The sequence below is a fragment of the Diplodia corticola genome (genome assembly GCF_001883845.1).
Source record: "Diplodia corticola strain CBS 112549 chromosome Unknown scaffold76, whole genome shotgun sequence".
NCBI classification, from domain to species: Eukaryota; Fungi; Ascomycota; class Dothideomycetes; order Botryosphaeriales; family Botryosphaeriaceae; genus Diplodia; species Diplodia corticola.
Window position 1 is genome coordinate 102,322 of NW_017971555.1, and position 17,847 is coordinate 120,168.

General features: G+C 58.3%; 7 protein-coding genes across 7 annotated transcripts; 2 read left to right on the forward strand and 5 right to left on the reverse strand.

Moving 5' to 3' along the window:
- Positions 1-3: 3 nt before the first annotated feature.
- BKCO1_7600036 (uncharacterized protein) lies at positions 4-1,094 on the reverse strand (the record flags this gene model as incomplete). Its single annotated transcript, XM_020279000.1, has 2 exons — positions 4-469; positions 523-1,094. 2 exons carry the CDS (start codon positions 1,092-1,094, stop codon positions 4-6), a joined length of 1,038 nt encoding a protein of 345 aa, XP_020125901.1.
- Positions 1,095-3,186: 2,092 nt separating this feature from the next.
- On the reverse strand, positions 3,187-4,588 carry BKCO1_7600037 (tartrate dehydrogenase; the record flags this gene model as incomplete). The annotated part of the gene is made up of 3 exons (XM_020279001.1): positions 3,187-3,540; positions 3,627-4,117; positions 4,327-4,588. 3 exons carry the CDS (start codon positions 4,586-4,588, stop codon positions 3,187-3,189), a joined length of 1,107 nt encoding a protein of 368 aa, XP_020125900.1.
- A 1,080-nt stretch (positions 4,589-5,668) lies between these two features.
- On the forward strand, positions 5,669-7,571 carry BKCO1_7600038 (cytochrome p450; the record flags this gene model as incomplete). Its single annotated transcript, XM_020279002.1, has 3 exons — positions 5,669-6,089; positions 6,191-7,147; positions 7,201-7,571. 3 exons carry the CDS (start codon positions 5,669-5,671, stop codon positions 7,569-7,571), a joined length of 1,749 nt encoding a protein of 582 aa, XP_020125874.1.
- Positions 7,572-7,648: 77 nt separating this feature from the next.
- BKCO1_7600039 (fungal specific transcription factor) lies at positions 7,649-9,500 on the reverse strand (the record flags this gene model as incomplete). The annotated part of the gene is made up of 4 exons (XM_020279003.1): positions 7,649-8,348; positions 8,400-9,251; positions 9,304-9,398; positions 9,456-9,500. The coding sequence occupies 4 exons, from the start codon at positions 9,498-9,500 to the stop codon at positions 7,649-7,651; spliced, it is 1,692 nt and encodes a 563-aa protein (XP_020125873.1).
- A 158-nt stretch (positions 9,501-9,658) lies between these two features.
- BKCO1_7600040 (positive regulator of purine utilization) lies at positions 9,659-11,926 on the forward strand (the record flags this gene model as incomplete). The annotated part of the gene is made up of 4 exons (XM_020279005.1): positions 9,659-10,336; positions 10,386-10,702; positions 10,754-10,814; positions 10,862-11,926. The coding sequence occupies 4 exons, from the start codon at positions 9,659-9,661 to the stop codon at positions 11,924-11,926; spliced, it is 2,121 nt and encodes a 706-aa protein (XP_020125893.1).
- Positions 11,927-11,997: 71 nt separating this feature from the next.
- Positions 11,998-13,356, reverse strand: BKCO1_7600041 (amidohydrolase domain containing protein; the record flags this gene model as incomplete). The annotated part of the gene is made up of 1 exon (XM_020279006.1): positions 11,998-13,356. The coding sequence occupies one exon, from the start codon at positions 13,354-13,356 to the stop codon at positions 11,998-12,000; it is 1,359 nt and encodes a 452-aa protein (XP_020125868.1).
- Positions 13,357-16,041: 2,685 nt separating this feature from the next.
- Positions 16,042-17,712, reverse strand: BKCO1_7600042 (integral membrane family protein; the record flags this gene model as incomplete). Its single annotated transcript, XM_020279007.1, has 4 exons — positions 16,042-16,810; positions 16,886-17,289; positions 17,372-17,479; positions 17,542-17,712. The coding sequence occupies 4 exons, from the start codon at positions 17,710-17,712 to the stop codon at positions 16,042-16,044; spliced, it is 1,452 nt and encodes a 483-aa protein (XP_020125891.1).
- Positions 17,713-17,847: the final 135 nt, after the last annotated feature.

Consider the following 17,847-nt stretch of genomic DNA (forward strand, 5'->3'; position numbering starts at 1 on the left):
AATCTACTCATCTACGGAAAGCCTTCTCTCCAGTTCATGGAGATACGTATCGCAGTAGTGAAGCACCTCGTCGAGCTCCCCAATTCTCTTCGAGTCGTTAGCGATTCCAAGTTGTTCGATCGCTTGCGGTCTGACGGTAGGCCGTGCCTCATCCCATAGCTTTCTTGCCAAGCCATAATATTCCCAGGTTGTGGCCCACAACAGTCCCTTCTTGCAATAACCCTCAGTGAACTGGCTCACATTGCCGAAGGGATGGCACACTGCCGTACACTGGAAGTGCTCCATTCCCCATTTTGCCGACGTCATGAACACGGTCGCGGCATCCTGTTGCTTCTGGGTAACAAGCCGAGGTTTTTGCGGACCCCCTTGCTTTTCCTTGTCCTCATCCTTTCCCTTTCCCTTGTCTTTACCGTCGCGGCCCGCTTGTTCTTCGTCTTGGTCACCGCGGCTTCGCGGTGGTGGTTGTACCCTGTGCCGAGTTAGCGTCGCTATCATATATACCCCTATTTGCTGAACTCCTACCCTTTGAGACCTTGAGAAGCGGCCGTGCTGACGCCAGTCGCCAATGCCGTCCCGCCTGCCTTCATCATCAACTTGGCCAGGGCATCTTTGCCGCCGGCCTTGAGCAACTCTTTGCCCCCATCCTTGAGGAGCTCCGAGCCAACAGCCTTCGCGGCTTGGCCGCCGCCGCCGCCCAACAGGCCGCCAGCTCCGCCGAGAACCGCGTCGGTGATGAGGCGCTTGGCGGACAGGTCTCCCGTATCGCCCTTGACCTTTTCGTCGTCGATGGTCTTTGCGAGGCCATGCTCAATCAGTGCGCCCAGCTGCGAGGCAGCAGCACCGCCGGCGACCGCCCCGACGGGGCCGCCCACGCAGAAGCCGCCCACAGCTCCGGCGGCGGTGGCCAGCGAACCCGTGGCTTTCGCGACTGCTCTCTTGGCGTGTTCGGTATTTCCGGCCGCTGCTTGGATGCCGGCGGTGACGTGGCCAACTACCGGGATCGACTCCGCTACTCGGGTCACGGCGCCGTCTCTGGAAAAGGCATCGGGGATCGTGTCGGTGAAGAAGGATCCAACAGAACTGAAGAAACCCATGTCTACTCCTTGTAAGCATTTCTGATAAGTCTAGAACATGTTCTGATAACCCACTTGGTGAAGAGAAAATTGGGACGGGATGGACGCCGAGTTAAGTCTGTGGAAGCTGCGAGTGTGGTAGACTCAGACAATCGATGAAGTTGGATATTCAAGAGACGTGGGCAAAGACTTACTTAAATAGCTTGCACTCCTCGCCGCCCGAGCTTCAATTTAAGGAAGCCGTCACTTCCGAGTGTTGACGACGCCTATCTTGGGAAAAAGAAAAGAAAAAAAAAAAAACAGAGTACTCTAGACCAGGCCGTTAACAGCTGACTGGAGTTCATGATGGCTCCAACAGGCGCAGCTGAGAATATGGGTGGTGTGCGAACGCCACATTCGACGAAAACTTACGACGAGGGCGGAGGCCAGAGCGCTCCACCACCAGCTTCCCCCGCAAATACTACAGCGCTTGCCGCACACGATTTCTGGGCGCGGCAGCGGCCAGGTCGTACGGCATCGGCCACGCCGAATATTGACTACGCATATCCAACCGTTTTTCCATTTTCAGCCGCGCCCACGCGCTAAGTCGCCGCCGTAGTATTATTTATGCCTTCTTTGGGAGTCGTGGCGGCCGCATCGCCCGATACGTATGAGGTCTCAGTCTATATTGAGCTTAGAGGTACTGCGCTAACAGCCGCCGGAACGGCCCCCGTAACCGCCACAGCACACGACACCCCGGTCGAGGCCGTGCGCCAAGCTGAACACCAAGTGCACCAGACGAGTCGGATACTTAGGATATCATTCCGGACATACAAGTAAACAATCACCCTTTTCACATCAAGAACGAACCACACACCATCCACCCCACCCACTCCTCAAAATCTCCTCAACGCCCTCTTCCGCCTATTCATATTCGACGCCCTCGCCCCCGGCCTTCTCCGCCCAGGGTCATCATACGCCCTCACCAGTCACCACCCTCGCCCTCCCCTTTGTAACCTCCACCACCATTCCCCTCTTAGTCGTAACATCCCCATCCTTCGCCTCCCTCCTCCTCTTCCTCCCTGCCAATTAACCCCCCATCCAATCCTCTCCCCCTCCACCAACTCCCCCATCACCTCCGTCTGCACCTCCACCACCCCCCACACATCTCCCATTCCCCACACATCCCCCATCCCCCAAGCGCGGAGACGAGGTTACTGCGCTTCGGGGCGGAGGTCGGCGATGATTGACGTTGCGATTTTTTTGGAGAGGAGGGGCGACGGGCCAAGGCGGGGTTGATGTATGCCGCTGGTGGTGGTGGTGATGAGGGCGGGCTTTTTTTTTTTTGCCGCGGATGGGTTGGACGGTTTTCGTTGGGTATTTGAGGCTTGTGGAGCTGGGTAGGTTGGGTCCGTCTTCTTGTAGTGAGAGAGATGGGGAGCATGAGGCGGTGGGTGAAAGTGCGGGGATTCTCGAATGCATCGTGAGTGCGGAAGATATGGACTCTGTGTCTGATCCTTATTCACCTTATTCAGCTTACTTTCGAGTGTCTGGTGTGGTCTCGGATGCATTAAGTAATTAAGTAACGAGATGTTAGCTTTGCTCGTCCCTTTTGTTCCTCCCTTTTCGCGTGAAATCTTTTTCTTCGTCAATTTCTCTAATGTCTTAAGATCTTAATTCGTGCTTAATTGTTAGTGATATATTATCTACTGCCCTTGCTAAGATATGACAGGCCTCTTTGTTAGATAGTAGAACGTCCATGATAGTGAAGATTTAATACTAAAGTCAAGGCCGAACTCTGTTCACTGCTCCTCCTTCAAGTATTGAGGATATCAGCATCGAGGCTGGCGCGACACTGCTTGTCAGAGGACCTTACTTGGTGAGCGATGACGTCACCGGTTCGAATAGTCCATTGACTACAAACTGTGGGCTCGATGTACGAAGTTGTGAAGTAGGTGGTGTCATGAAAGAACTAATGTCTAGACGTCAATGCCGATCAATGCTTGTCGGGGCGTTTTAGAGTCTGGTCGTCGAACAAGCAGACGCCAGGCGAAAAGATGTCATCAAGCCGTTACGCACATCCAGAACAGTTTTGGAGAGAGGGTATATACATGAGGAAATGCACCTCATCTTCTCATTTCGTCGCCGCCCCCAGCTTCCCCACCTCGGCCACGACGGCAGCCGTGACGTCCTTCGTCTTCGCCTTCCCGCCCAGATCGACCGTCACAACGCCGCTCTCGCACACGTTCTCGACGGCATCCAGCAGCGTCTTGGCCGCGTCCTTCTCGCCCAGCCAGGCCAGCATCTCAGCCGCGGTCCAGAAAGTACCAACAGGGTTCGCGACGCCCTTGCCGGCAATGTCGAACGCCGAGCCGTGGATGGGCTCGAACATGGACGGGTTCTCGCGCGTCGGGTCGAGGTTGGACGTCGGCGCGATGCCGATGGAGCCGGCCAGCGCGGCGGCGAGGTCCGACAGGATGTCGGCGTGCTGCATCAAACTCTCCGTCAGCATCCACAGCCGGGCAGGGGGTATCGAAGTCTTTTTCCCGCCCGCTCCCCACACCACTGACTCACCAGATTCGTCGCCACCACCGTATCAATCGTCTCGGGCTTCATCACCATCCTCGCCGTCATCGCATCCACCAACATCTTATCGACCGCCACATCGGGAAACTCCCCCGCCACCTCCGCCGCAATCTCATCCCACAGCACCATCCCATGTCTCTGCGCGTTGCTCTTCGTCACCACCGTCAACCGCTTCCGCGGGCGCGCCCGCGCCGTCTCGAACGCGAAGCGCACCAGCCTCTCGACGCCGTGCCGCGTGAAGATGGACGTCTCGGTCGCCAGCTCCCACGGCTTGCCGCGGTGCGACCGGCCCCCTTGGCCCGCGTACTCGCCCTCGCTGTTCTCCCGGATGATGACCCAGTCGAGGTCGCCGACGTTGCAGGCGCGCAGCGGCGATTGCGTGCCGCGGAACACTTTGGTCGGACGCACGTTGGCGTATTGTTGGAAGGGTTGGCAGATGGCGAGGCGGAGGCCCCAGAGGGAGATGTGGTCGGGGACGTCTGTGGGGCAGGGGAAGAAAAGAAAAGGGCGGGTTAGTGGGTGGCGGGTTGGGAGCGTGTGGTGTGTATGTACGTGGGAAGGCGGAGAAAGAGTCAGGCATGGGTGGTGTTGGTATTTTTTTTTTTTAAAAAAAAAACCACGTGAGATATGCCCGTGTCGGTGGTGATGGATAAGGGCTATGATGTCATGGGTGCGGGATTCGGCGTACCTGGTGCGCCGACGGCGCCGAAAAGGATGGCGTCGTGCTTCTTCAGCTCATCGAGGCCGCCATCGGGGATGTACTTTCCCGTCTTCTTGTACGTGTCAGAGCTCCAGTCGAAATGGGTGAAGTCGAGCTTGAAGGTGCCGAACGTGTCGGCCAGGGCGTTGAGGACCTCGATGCCGGCGTCGATGACCTCGGGGCCGATGCCGTCGGCGGGGATGGAGGCGATCTTGTACGTGGGCGGCGACGGCAACGCGGTGGGAGACATGGCTGGCGGTGAGATGGGGTGGAGGGGAAGAAAAACGGAATACGTGAAGCGATGGAATAAATAGGTTTGCAGACGGTATATTGATTAAGCGGCTGGTCGACAGGCCACCATTTCTTCGGCTCCTCTTTTAGCCGCCATCACGCAACTCTTTTCCCCACATTCTGCCACCCGACACCCGCCGACGTGCTCCCGGTTGACGTGCTGAGCCGAGATCGAGAGAAGAATCGAAGCGGCTAAGAAGATGGCTGTGCGGAAACGAAATACCCACTATGCCAGATGTCATGCGCCGAGGCGCTACCCGGCGGACGCTCCAACTACATCCCGAAATCTCATTTCATTGCCCATCTTGCTTCTTGACTGCACTACCGGCGTATACTAGCAGTAAGACTCTGAGACGTGTGCACATGGCGGATGCGGCGAACTCTACGAGTGCGATGCTGGAGGTTCGCAGCGGTGACCCATTCGCCATCTGGACTAGTTTCACTCAAAGTGCCCTAGATCTAGAATGGTGGTTTGTTAGGTCGTGAACGACGCGAAAAGAGAGGACATGGATGCCTGAAACGGGTCTGCTTTAGACAGACAGGAAAGGGTTCGTGAGATAGTCGCAGGTTTGACGTTAAACCTCCGTATAAATCCAAAGTTACGATATCGCCGTGGTGTGGAAACATGACGGCAGTAAATACGGAACACGCAGGCCATACTATCTCGCATCCCCTGGCCCAATAACGTCCTTCCAAATCAGCGTCGTCATCGGAGAACAGCGCACACGGCACTTCGTGCGATATCTCCTGCCCGTCGCCGACCGAACCACACCTTCACCGGAGTTGCCCGCCGCTTATCGGCAGTCTGGCGCAGAAACCCGACCGGGTGGGGTTCGTAGCATGCATGCATGCATGCATGCTTCTGCAATGCAAAATATCAAATGAGAGCAAAGCTACATGAGAGGGCAAAAAATAAGCAGTGCAACCCGGTGGGTGAAACGAGAGAAAACACCCGACGCCCGTTGATTTTCCTACTTCAACACACCATCACCATCACCACCACTCCATCGCCAGGACCAACCACCACCCACCACCCACCATGTCCACCACAACCACCACCACCGCCCCCCTCGGCCCCATCGCCCACACCCTCGCCCACCTCCCCACCCCCACCACTCTCCTCCTCGCCTTCGTCGTCCTCCTCCCCCTCGGCCTCTACGCCCTCTACACGCACCTCGCCTTCTCGACCAACACGCCTTACATCCGCGGCCTACCGGAGCCCCCCGGCGCCGTCCCGTTCTTCGGCCACCTCCCGCTCCTCGGCGGCGACCACCCGACGCGGTTTCAGAAATGGTCCGTCGAGAACGGATGGGCGGTGCTGCAGGCGCGGCTGGGGCGGCGGCGGGTGGTGGTGCTGAACACCTTCGCCGCGGCCGAGTGGTTCATGAAGAAGAACGCGGCGGCGACGATCGACCGGCCCGTGTTTGAGACGTTTCACGGCGTGGTGAGCGGGTCGCAGGGTGAGTGTTGTGTTGTGCTTGTCTCTCTCTCTCTCTCTCTCTCTCTCTCTCTCTCTCTCTCTCTCTCTACAACCCCACGGCGCGCTAACGACGACACACAGGCGCCACCATCGGCACCTCCCCATGGGACGCCTCCTGCAAGCGCAAGCGCACCGCCGTCGGCGCCTTCATGACGCGGCCCGCGATCCAGCGCAGCGCGGCGCCGCTCTTCGACCTCGAGATCCACGGGCTCATCACCGCGCTCCTCGACGCCGCATCAGCACCATCATCAACATCTCCCTCATCCTCCCCCTCCGATCTCTCCCTCCCCACAGAAGTCGACCCCCGCCCGCTCCTCCTCCGCGCCACCCTCAACTTCACCACCCTCCTCTGCTACGCCTCGCGCTTCGCCTCCCCCGCCGACCCGCTCCTCGCCGACATCCTCGCCACCGCCCACGCCGTGTCCACCTTCCGCAGCACCAACGGCAACGACCAGGACCACGTCTCGCCGCTGCTGTGCTACGTCCCCATCCCCAGCATGCGGGCCCAGACGCGCGGCTGGAGCGAGCGGCGGGCGCTGGCGAAGAGCCTGTCGGCGCGGCGCGACGTGTGGTTGGACGCGCTGCTGGAGCGGGTGCGCAAGGCGGTGGGGGAGGGGAGGGCGGTGAGTTGCATCGCCGAGGGGTTGTTGCGGGATGGGGATGTGGAAGGGGCGAAGTTGAACGAGGCGGAGATACGGTCGATCAATGTGGGGCTGGTGTCGGGGGGGTTCGAGACGTTGGCGACGACGGCGGTGGCGGGGCTGGGGTTCTTGAGCAGCGAGGAGGGGCAGGGCGTGCAGCGGAAGGCGTATGAGGCGGTGATGGAGGCGTATGGGGGGAACGTGGAGGAGGCGTGGGAGAAGTGTTTGGGCGAGGAGAAGGTCGAGTATGTGGTGGCGCTGGTGAGGGAGATGTTGAGGTATTATTGCGCGATTCAGCTGTTGCCGCCGAGGCAGACGTTCAAGGAGATGGAGTACGAGGGCGTGCGCATCCCGAAGGGCGTGACGGTGTATGTGAATGCGCAGGCTATCAACCACGGTGAGTCAGTTTGTTGATTGGGGGGAAGGGGAGCGTTGCTGACAGGCTGGTAGATGAGACGGCTTATGGGCCGGACGCGCATGTTTTCCGCCCGGAGCGCTGGCTCGATCCGGATAACAAGTTCAAGGTTCCGGCTCCGTACCACTATTCCTATGGCGCTGGGTCGAGAGCGTGCACGGCGATTGCGCTCTCCAACAGGATCTTGTATACCATGTTCGTGAGGCTCATCATCCACTTCAAGTTCACCGCCAGCAAGGAGGCACCGCCCACCCTTGACTACATCGACTTCAACGAGAACCGGAAGGATGCTTCGGTCCTGCCGAAAAGGTTCAGGCTCAAGCTGGAGGAGAGGGAACCGAGGGAGGTGCTGGAGAGAAACCTGGAGCAGAGCAAGAATGCGACGTCCCATTTGGTGCTGGCGTAAGGGTTCAAAATGGGTGCTTGCTTGTACATGATAGATTGTCCATGAAAAAAAGGGTCACCAAGGACACTTGGCAAGCCCTAGACCAATAATTCGTGCTGGCTTTGGTAGTTGGACGAAGCTCTTCTTTGTATATCCGTATCAGCCCAAAGCATTTCTACAAAAGCTTCCCAAGCCTGGAAGTAATGGCGGCCGGGTTTCCATCTTTCGGCAAAAGACGCCAACAGAGAGGAGCATTGCAGAAGAGGCTCCATCAATGATCCTGATCCAAAAGCACCGATGGACCGGGTTGGAAGGATGCTGGGATCTTCCTGTTTGCTAAGAATCAAATATGCGCCCCAGACTGCGCCAGCTTGGAGAACCGATTCGGCTGTGGTCCAGATGCTGATGATGCGGTGTTCCCTGTTCAGCTTCGACGTGCATGCTATGAAGGCAGAAGCAGCACCAGCAATGTTGTTCAACAGCTCTGGAGAGCAGCTGTGCGGACCGGCCGATGGAGATGTGAAAAGCGGATGCAGAGCGAGGTAGATCTGCGCCTGCGCCAACGACATTTCTGAAGGACGTGCGCTTGCTGGGATCCGGAAAGTTGCAGGTATCAGAGCCTCCATGGCGGCGGGAGAGGGATCCGGATCCAAGGTGAAGTGCTGGTTGATGGAGTACATTGCGCGGAAGACGTGCAGTGATGGCGACAGAAACTCGGACTCGGGCGAGAAAGCGCCGAGGCGAGATGGAGCCGAGTTGCAGAAAAGCGAAGGCCGGTGAAAGTGACAGGCCACGGTGCTGTGGAGAATTAGCGAAAGTGGATATTCACCGGCTGAAAACAATCATCACCTCTCGAATGCAAAGAGACAGAAGCCTATGCGCTGGCAGTCGTCATCGAACGAGTCCGTCTCCTCACACAAGGCAGCGTAGTTGCCAGATGCGGAACCAACAATTTCCCACGTCGATCCGCGGGAGCTGCCTGGGATGATCAAGTCGAGCAAGACAAGGAAGCATTGGGCCAGGACGGTATGTCTTCCGTTGATGGCGTCCGAAGCAGAGTGTGAGTATATGCGATTGATATGGTCGAAGAGCTTCTCGGTCCACAGAGAGGCGGCTATGGTCTGGTCTCGGTCCAGATCGCGGGCAACCAGCTGGGAAGAGATGGCAAGCATGCCATGGATCAAAAGTCTCTCGCAATCGTTGGAGGATTGACGGAGGGGATTCTCGTAGCCAAGAAGGAGCCTGAGCTGGGCAGGCGACAGGAGCGGAAAGCTCGGCTGGACGGCTTTTGCGTAATACTCGATCAGGGCGCGCTGGACTTGAGGGTGCTGCAGAGACTGAGTGTCCAGCTTTCCCGGGTTGATTTTCAGGTTCAGGGCGGGAAAGGCAAGGGTGTGCTCATCACTGCCGTCACGAAAGGTGGATGCGAACTTGGGCAAGGGTGAATGCGGGCTTGACAGCTTGCGGCGCACTAGAGTGGTGAGGAGGTTGTCAAGAAGCTCGGCCGAGCTCCCCGGGCCAAGGTAGGAGTCGGAGGAGGCATATCGCGGATTGGCGGGCTCCTGGCTCGGCGGCTGCAGGCTGTAGTCGTCCAAGGCGACATGGACGGGGAGCTGCGGAACGGGAGCGGGCTGGGGAGATCTGAAGGATCGGATCTCGGCCTCGAGCTCCTCTACCTTGACGTTGAGGGCATGCAAGTAGCTGCAGACGGATCAACGGACGTCACCGGGGGCGACCAAGGAGCCGGGTCTACCTGCGCGGAACCTCGTGGCCGAGAGAGTCGTCGAAGAACAGGCACTCGGCGTCGGCGAGCTGGCACGAGCTGCACGAGGGCAGTTGCAAGTCGCACTAAAAGCGGTTAGAGCAGGCACGCAGCGGGCATGGGGCATGGGGCAGGCGAGTCACCTTGATGCGTCTCTTGCGACAGCGCTTGCATGTCTGGAGCGCCATGCGGAGACTCGAGAGCGGGGACGGAGACGGGGCCGCGATGGCGACGAGAGCCGGTGCTGGTGCCGCGGGCGGCGCGAGATTGCGATAAGGAAAGTCGTGGCCGCTGCTCCTCTACCACCGCGCAACCGCCAGCCGCCCGCGACCTCGACCGGCCAGACATGCCTCCCGTCCGCACCTCCAACTCCAATCACCGCGTCACCAAGGCCTGCTACCGCTGCCGCCACCGCAAGTCCAAATGTGACCTGCGCTTCCCCACCTGCGGCGCCTGCCAGCGCGCCAACGTGCCCTGCGTCGGCTACGATGCCGTCGAGCGCCGCGAGCGCCCGCGCAGTGACGTCGCCTATCTCGAGGACAAGGTTGCCCAGCTGGAGATTGAGCTGCGCCGCCTCCGCTCCGTGCAGTCCGTCGACTCGTCCAAGCTGGTCGACACCGCCATCTCCACCCTGACCCAGTCGCTGGCCAAGACCATCAGTCACCCGAATCACCACCCGAACCGCGCCGTCTCTCACTCTTCCCGCACCCCCGCGCTGGCCCGCCATCCGCTGGTCTCGCTCCATTCGCCTCTTTTTCTTTCGCAGTCTCCCTCTCCCCCGGTGTGCGTGGCTGCGGATCCGGCCCCGTCGCGGCCGGAGAACACGCGATGCAGCACCATCGCTCTCATCCCCCGCCATGTCATCGACATCATGCTCAAGAACTACACCGACATCTACCTTCCCCAGGCTCCCTACATCGAGGAGACTCAGCTGCACGCCTCGTGCGAACGTGTCTTCGCTCAAGACGGCGCCACTGCCTCGCACTTTGACATCTTCCTCGTGGCCATATGTCTGGCCGTTAGCGTGAGATGCTCCTCGCTTGACCCATTGCGCATCTCGTTGACTCTTCCAGGCTACGACCCTGATCAGACATGATGAAGGAAGAGCCACGGCTGCCGCCGAAGAGTTCTGGAACACGGCCAAAGGCCACCTGGTCTACATCAACGATGAACAGCCTTGGCAGCGGCTTCGCGCTCTTCTGATGTTGACCCACTACGGTTTTGTCAATCCACGCGCTGTCAACTTGGTAAACACCATCGGTGCAGCCCTTCGCTTGGCCGTCCACCTTGGCCTCCACCAGGAGCTGCCCGCTCAAGAACAGGCAAAGCTTGACTGGTCCACCATCGACATCCGCCGCAAGCTGTTCTGGGCCATCTACAGCGTCGACGCGTGAGTGATCCGATTCCGCCTTGGCTGCAAGTAATGCTGACGCCAGCCCAGTGCCTGCCACTTCGTTCTCTACCGGGCCTTTGTCTTCCCGCGCAACGCCATCACCGCAAAAGTAGGCGGCCCCTCCAAGCCATTGGACAATTTGCTCACGTGCTCCAGTATCCCGAGTCCATTTTCAACCCGCAAGATTCAGCTGGGACGGAACAATCGCCCGCCACGCACATCTGGCCTCTGCGCCAGTACGAGGCTGAGGTATCGGCCATGTTGTCCAGGAACAGCTCCTCGTCGCTTTCCCCATGCCCCCTTCCTCTCGAAGTTTGGCGGAAACGGGCCGTGCAGCGCATCGAAGAGTGGTATGCCGCCACACACACCAGTGGTAATGGCCGCCCTGGTGAGAGGATCGAGTTCCGTGAGCTGATGTATCAGCACAACATCTTTCGCCTCAACTGTTCCTCGATCAGGTTCCCCGAGCCCACTTTGGAAATGAGGAAGAATTCCCTGAATGCAGCCATTGCCATGGCCAGCATCTACGCGCGCAACACTCGGTTGGGGAAGCTGTTCTACATCTGGCATGCACTCTATCAGCTGTTTGATGCCGGCGTATGCCTCCTGGAGACCATCATGTTTGCAACCCGACAAGCCGCAGCAGGAGAACCATGCTGCTTGCATGGCTTCGATGCAGCCGTTCTTACACGTACTGTTCGGACAATCCCGCATCTGCTCCGAAAGATAGCTCTGCGGTGGCCCAAGGTGTTGACACATGCGAAATTCTTAGAAGATCACTCTTCGGTCGCATTGGAATGCCTCTCGCACCGGAGCTGTGGAAATCTGCAAGCCATCAGGGACATGGATTTGAGCGCAGAGGCTGTTCTTCGTCGGATAATGGTACCAACAGAAGGAGTTTTACAACAACAACCGCCAGACCCGCCGGCCGTGGATCCCATGGCAGACCTTTTTGCTCCCGCAGCCACTCCGGCCCCGCAGCGTGTCACTATTGATTCATTTCGAGACGACCAACTGCCACCAATTCTGGATGGCATCAACATGGATGAGATGCCAAGTATCGATACTCCTGTTGATACTTCGTGGAATTTTGAACTCTTTTGGAACCAGTCACCTGACGGTGCTGCCCCTAGCCTCAAAAGCGATGAACTGACTTGGGACTTTCCCGGTGTAGATTTGGACCAGATATTTGCTGCTTTCAAGGACGGCCAGAGTCTGTGACTGGAAAGTAGGAGTATTACCACAGAATATCTACTGCGTCATTCGCCAGTTTGCTTGCATCATATACCCAATCAAATCATGCCGACAGCCTCTCCGTCCTTTTTCCAAACCTTTCCGTCTTTCATGACAAAACTTACCCTCCTCAACGCGCCTAGATCCTCCCGCGGATCACCTTCCAGTGCAATGATGTCGGCCCTGCACCCAGGCTCGAACCAGCCGAATTTGACTCCGCACCAGTCACCGCCGCACGCTTCCCATCCGCCAACCGTGCAAGACTCGAGAGCATCTTCCAGTGGCATACCAGCTTCAATCATCAACTCCACCTCTCTTACATTCTCCCCATGCGGAAACGTCCCCGTGTCCCCACCCGCCGCGAACCTCACGCCCATCTTATACGCAAGCCCCGCATTCGCCAAAATCTCGCCAAACCTGTGCTGATGCAGCCTCTCGCACACGGCCAAGGTCGGCACAAAAATCGTCTTCCTCTTCACCATTTCCTCAAACAGCTCCTCACTCGCAAAATACCCATGCTCCACCGTCGTCGCCCCTGCCCGCACTGCCGCCAACCCCGCCTCCACGCTCCCACAGTGCGCCGCGACCGGACACTTCGCCAGCCTCGCCTCCCTCACAATCGCATCCATCTCCTCCTCGTCCAACACCATGACATCCGGATTCGGCACCTCGGGCGGACACAGCACCCCCGCCACATACGGATGCTGCTGCGCCGGCGGCCACCGCATCATCCGCCGCCGATAATCCGCATAAAACTTGACCACATCCGCGCCCGCCGCGATCCGCCGCCTCACCGCCTTCCTGCACTCCAGCACCCCATCCACCGCCTCCCCACCCGCCGGCAGCGTCACCCCCCCGCCACCCCCACCACAGCACCCATCCCCCGCCGCATTCTCACTCCTGACCTCATACCCCCCCGTCCCCGCCAACGCCCTCGTCGCCACGAACATCCGCGGCCCCCCCGCCACTATCCCCCGCGCCACCGCGTCCCGCACCCGCGCGTCGGCGTCCCCCATCCCCTCGGACCCCAGGTCGCGATACGTCGTGTATCCCGCTAGCAAGCCCGCGCGCGCGTGGTTCGCCGCCCGCAGGATGCGTTCGGCGGCCGACTCGTCGCGTTTTTGGACGAGGGCCGCGGCTTCGGCGTAGGGGTGCAGGAAGATGTGGGTGTGGGCGTCGACGAGGCCGGGGAGGATGGTGAGGGGTTGTTGGTTTTGGTGGCTGCGGAGGTCGATTGTGTGGCCGGTGGAGGGGGGTGGCGGGGACGGTGTGGGGTGGATGGAGGTGATGAGGCCGGTTGTCGGGGAGACGGTGAGCGTGGTGTTGGTTAGGAAGCGTTTTTGCTTGGGGTCGAAGAGGGTGCTTGTGTGGATGGTTATGTCGTTGTCGTTGTCGTTGGCGGCTGGGGTGGGTGGCATGGTTGTGGTTTTGTGTGGGGAGGTAGGTCGAGCGGTGGTTGTGGGGGTTTTCCTTTTTTTTTTTTTGGGAGGGTGTGGATTGTTTGAGTTGAATGGTTGTGGTGGTGGTGGGAGTAGAAGTGTGGTCAAGTCCCGCGTTTCGATCGATGCACGGGATTTATTGAATTCGCTCTGTTTTTTTTTTTTTTTTTTTTGCGACTGCTCCCTTCCTACTGTCATACGTCGCTGAGCTAGCTCTACGCCTTCTCCGCATGCGACCGCGCCCGGCATCAGCTGCGGTCGTGCCGCTTCCCCGCCGATAGAGCAGCTTCTGCATCAGACGTCACTGCTATCTGCCGAACCACTGTTTCATCGGAGATACCCTATCGGAGCTGTCTCATGCAGCGGCGTTTTCCGCGACCCCTCCCCGCATCATGGGTATCGCCTTTCTTTGAAGAGGAAAATCACTGGTTGACCAAGTTATGATTGAGATCGTGGAAGAAACTGCATAGGTAGGGATTAGAGATTGTCTGATTAATGGACGAGTGAGTCCTGCATATTCAGTTACATCCGAGTGAGTAGCCTCGCGTGCTCGGCCTGGACAGGGCGGAGAGACTAGCTGACGTCGAGGTCGCCCCTACAGCCGAATCAGCGTCTTTTGACTACAAGATGTTGTCTGTAGTAGCTTGGCGTCTGTCTTGGTGCCCGGTGTTCATTCCCGCGTCGTTGTTTGAGTTCACGATGGTTATCGCCTGCCGGGCGCAGCCCTGTACTAATTGAGACTGGCTTGTTACCATGCCGAGTAGGTGAGCCTCTTGCTGCGGATCACAGCTGCTGAGGCTGAGCCAATTGTCTTTTATGATAAGGCAACCAACGCGCCACTTTCGATCTTTCAAAGTCAACAGAATCCGGGAACAAGAAGGCACCGCTACGCTAAACAGTATCTGTCAGATATAAGGCCTTTAGCCAGCACTGGAAAACAAGTGCGGCGCTGTACATTTTTTTCAAGTGTGATAGCATCCTTTTAGCTCCGTTCATTCGAAGACAGGTTTCCATTCCACTACGAGATCTTTGTCTTACTAGGAGTGTCATGCACATGGAGCCACTCACCCATGTAGTGCATCTGTTGGACTGAGTTCACTACGCTACATGTCTGGAAATTAGTCCGCACAAATGGATTCGCAAGCACAAAGCTTATAATCGCGGTATGTGGACTTTAGGCTACTTGATCAGCAGACCCCCGACCTATCATGCTGATCAATGTGTCGAGCGCAGGCCGTGCGTTTATGTTGCTGCACCTTACACTTACTGCAACTTCGGCACAGATCAAGACCTAGCTAAGGAGGCTCCCATCTCTTCAAATCATCCTCAGCTAAGTAACTAAACCCCACACCCCTATAGAATGCTTTATAAAAGAACATGATCATTTTACCCCTGAACTGCTTACCGACCGACTTTCCACACATCAGCGCACCGTTCGTAATCCCCGCATATTCAAACACCGTCGGCATTCCCAATAGTAAGTTTCAACGGGCCTTAACGCAACATGAGCCCCAAAAGGAAGAAAAGAACGACGAAGCTATAGTAGAGTGCTCATAGTGCCTACCCAGAATAGAGAGCCTGTTTGGGCTTAGTCCCACTTCCTCGCGTGTATATCAGTCTCTGCAGCCGTGAAGCCCCTTGTAGAGTCGATCCATTAAGGTTTCAACATAGAGCGCTCGCTATACGATACTCTTCAACAGCCACTCGACGGCCATCCAATATCCGCCGCACGAACCCTAATACAAAAAGGACCATCGGCAAGACCATTCCCTTACGAAAAAGAAAAAAAAAGTCGATAGTCCCACGTCGCGGATCCCTCCTCGGAAGCGGGAATTAAGCCGTACCCACAACCCGGGGCATTAAGTTGATGGCCGTCGGGAGGCGGCGGCGGTGGCGGTGGCGGCGGTGGTACGCAAGCGGGTGCGTGGTGTGGCGTCAGCCACCAACGCCTACCGAGAAAAGCCCAGTCACGGCAAAAACTCGAAGGTAGATGTAGGAGAAAATGATGACAAAACACTCCGCCATGGCCAGATCTATGATGTACGTGTGAGCCAGGGTACGGTACCCGCTCTATCACCCCTTATTTCGCGATAATAATAATCCCTCATATACGTCTGGCCTGCGCAAAACACGCCCTAAGCGCCGTTTTCGGCAGATGAGCACTGTGTCCGGTTGATGAGCACTATTTTCAGCTGGTGACGACGTCCATCGTCAAACAGCAAGCATGTGTTTCATCGTTATCTGTCACATGTGATCGTCATTGTCTGACAGAAAGTTACCCATGAGGATGACGATTTGTTGAGGGCACAGACAGACGGACGAGCCATATAAGCAGACTAGCAAGGCGTAGGAGGGATCCCGTTGAAAGTGGCTTGTTGCGCCTGTTCATACAGTTGTAGAAGGTTGGAGGGTATCTAGGGAAAAAAGAAGACAAAAAAAAAAAACAGGAAGACAATATGCTCAGAATGCCACGAGGCAGGCATCTTCCCCGAACGCCAAGTGCCAATACCAAGGCACATATCCCCCTTGCGGTTATCAGATCTTAGTACACGCATGCATCTGTCTATCGCATCGTACATGGCCGTTGAAGAAGAAGCAAAGCGCGAGGAAACAAGACAAAAAGCGGCCGTTCAATCGCAATCGTGTCAGAAGTACAAAGTGACATCAAGGCGTCCACGAATATTCCCTCGGCCCCCCCGCGGACTTTTGCTGCAATATACTCTTCTGGCTATCGGCATCGTCCAGCACGGTGTGAACCTCGACATTATCATCCTTGCCGCTACCCGTCGTTATCGTCGTCGTTCCATCGTCGTTTTCGTCGTGGTGGTGGTGGTGGTGGAGAAAGCAATCGCCCGTACGTACACCGTCAACGCCGGCTTCGTCGTCCTCGTCCTCGTCAGAAACATAGGCCACAACCCCCCGCCCCATCGCAGGATCGATCCCGCACCTCGCCGTCGCGCCCTGCTCCTCCTCCTCCCTCTCCCCCTCCTCCTCCTCCTCTCCCCTCACCGTCCCCCCCATCCCCTCCTCCAACTCCTCCATCCTCACCCCATCCACGCCCTTCACCCTCCTCGCCACCCTCACCCTCCTCCTCTCCTCCTCCGCCACCCGATCCAACCTCCCCTTCCACGTCGTCCCAAACGCCGCACTCCCACCCCCACCGCTCCCGCTCCCACTCCCCACCGCCCCTCCTCCCCCTTGGCCCCCTTCCCCCCCTTCCCCACTACTACTCCCGCTCCTCCCCCTCGTCGTCGAGACCAGGCCGGGAATCAGGCGCAGCAGCGGGCGGAAGGTGGCGATGCAGGCGGCGCACATGCCGATGCACTCTTCGATCCAGGACCACAGGCCGACGGGGACGATGGCGAAGAGGGGGTCGCGGGAGTCGGCGAAGCCGACGAGGTATTTGAGGCGGACGATTGTGGCGACGGAGGCGCTGGGGGGGGTTGGGGTTAGTTGTGGGGATGGGGGAGGAAGGAAAGAAGGCAAGGAGGGAAGGAAAGAAGCTTACAAGACGCCCATGCCGAGGATGGCAATGGCCGAGACCTTGATGACGGTCTTCATGTTCTGCAGGCGCCAGATGAGCGGCACCATGGCGAGCGAGTAGTACCAGTCGAGGGCGATGTTGACGGCCGAGTAGACGTAGACGGAGACGAGGATGGGCGCGCGGTCGGTGCAGTCGGCGGGCGCGATGATGACGGGCCGGAAGACGGCGCCGTCCGGGTCCGGGTAGCACTGGAAGAGCAGGGTGAGGAACTCGTACAGCCCGACGAGCACCGTCACCGCGATCGACGCGTGGTGCATGCGCCGGAGGGTCGCCGTCGAGAGCCCCATGACGCGCAGCTGCAGGAGCGCGATGCTGAGCTTGACGAACATGAGGGCGAGCGTGTAGATGCATTGCGTGAGGGTCATCCACTGCCGGGCGGGTTAGCGGGGCGCTGCTCTGCTCTGCTCTGCTCGGCAGGGAAGCGGGGCTACGAGGTATGTATGTACGTACTTTTAAGCCTAACAGATACATGTCTCGGGGTAGATCCGACGTCTTGCGGCCGAAGCCGCCGTAGTTGGTGGCGTAGAGGCCGAAGCTCGTTTGGATGGCAAAGGCCGTCTGTGTTGTGTTCGTTCTGCTTAGTCGAGTGGGTTGATCGGGGAAGGAGAGACGGCACGCACCAGGGCGGCCACGAGCAAGTAATCGTCAATGCTGAACATGGCCTGCAGGCGGACGCGGATCCAACATCTCGTGGCGACGAAGGCGCCGGTGATGGTAAAGGAGGCGATGACGACGGCCCTCAGGAACTTTTGCGTCTCGTCCAACTGATAGGTGTCGTTGAACGGGGCCATGGCAGGGCAGCATGGCCGTGGTCGAGGTTCGGCGGCGGAAAAGACTGCTGCAAGTGGAAGGAGCCGCGGCGGCGGGCACCACAGGCGGGGATGAGGCAGCAGCGGGGAGGAGACGGAGTATGTACCCGGGGAGCG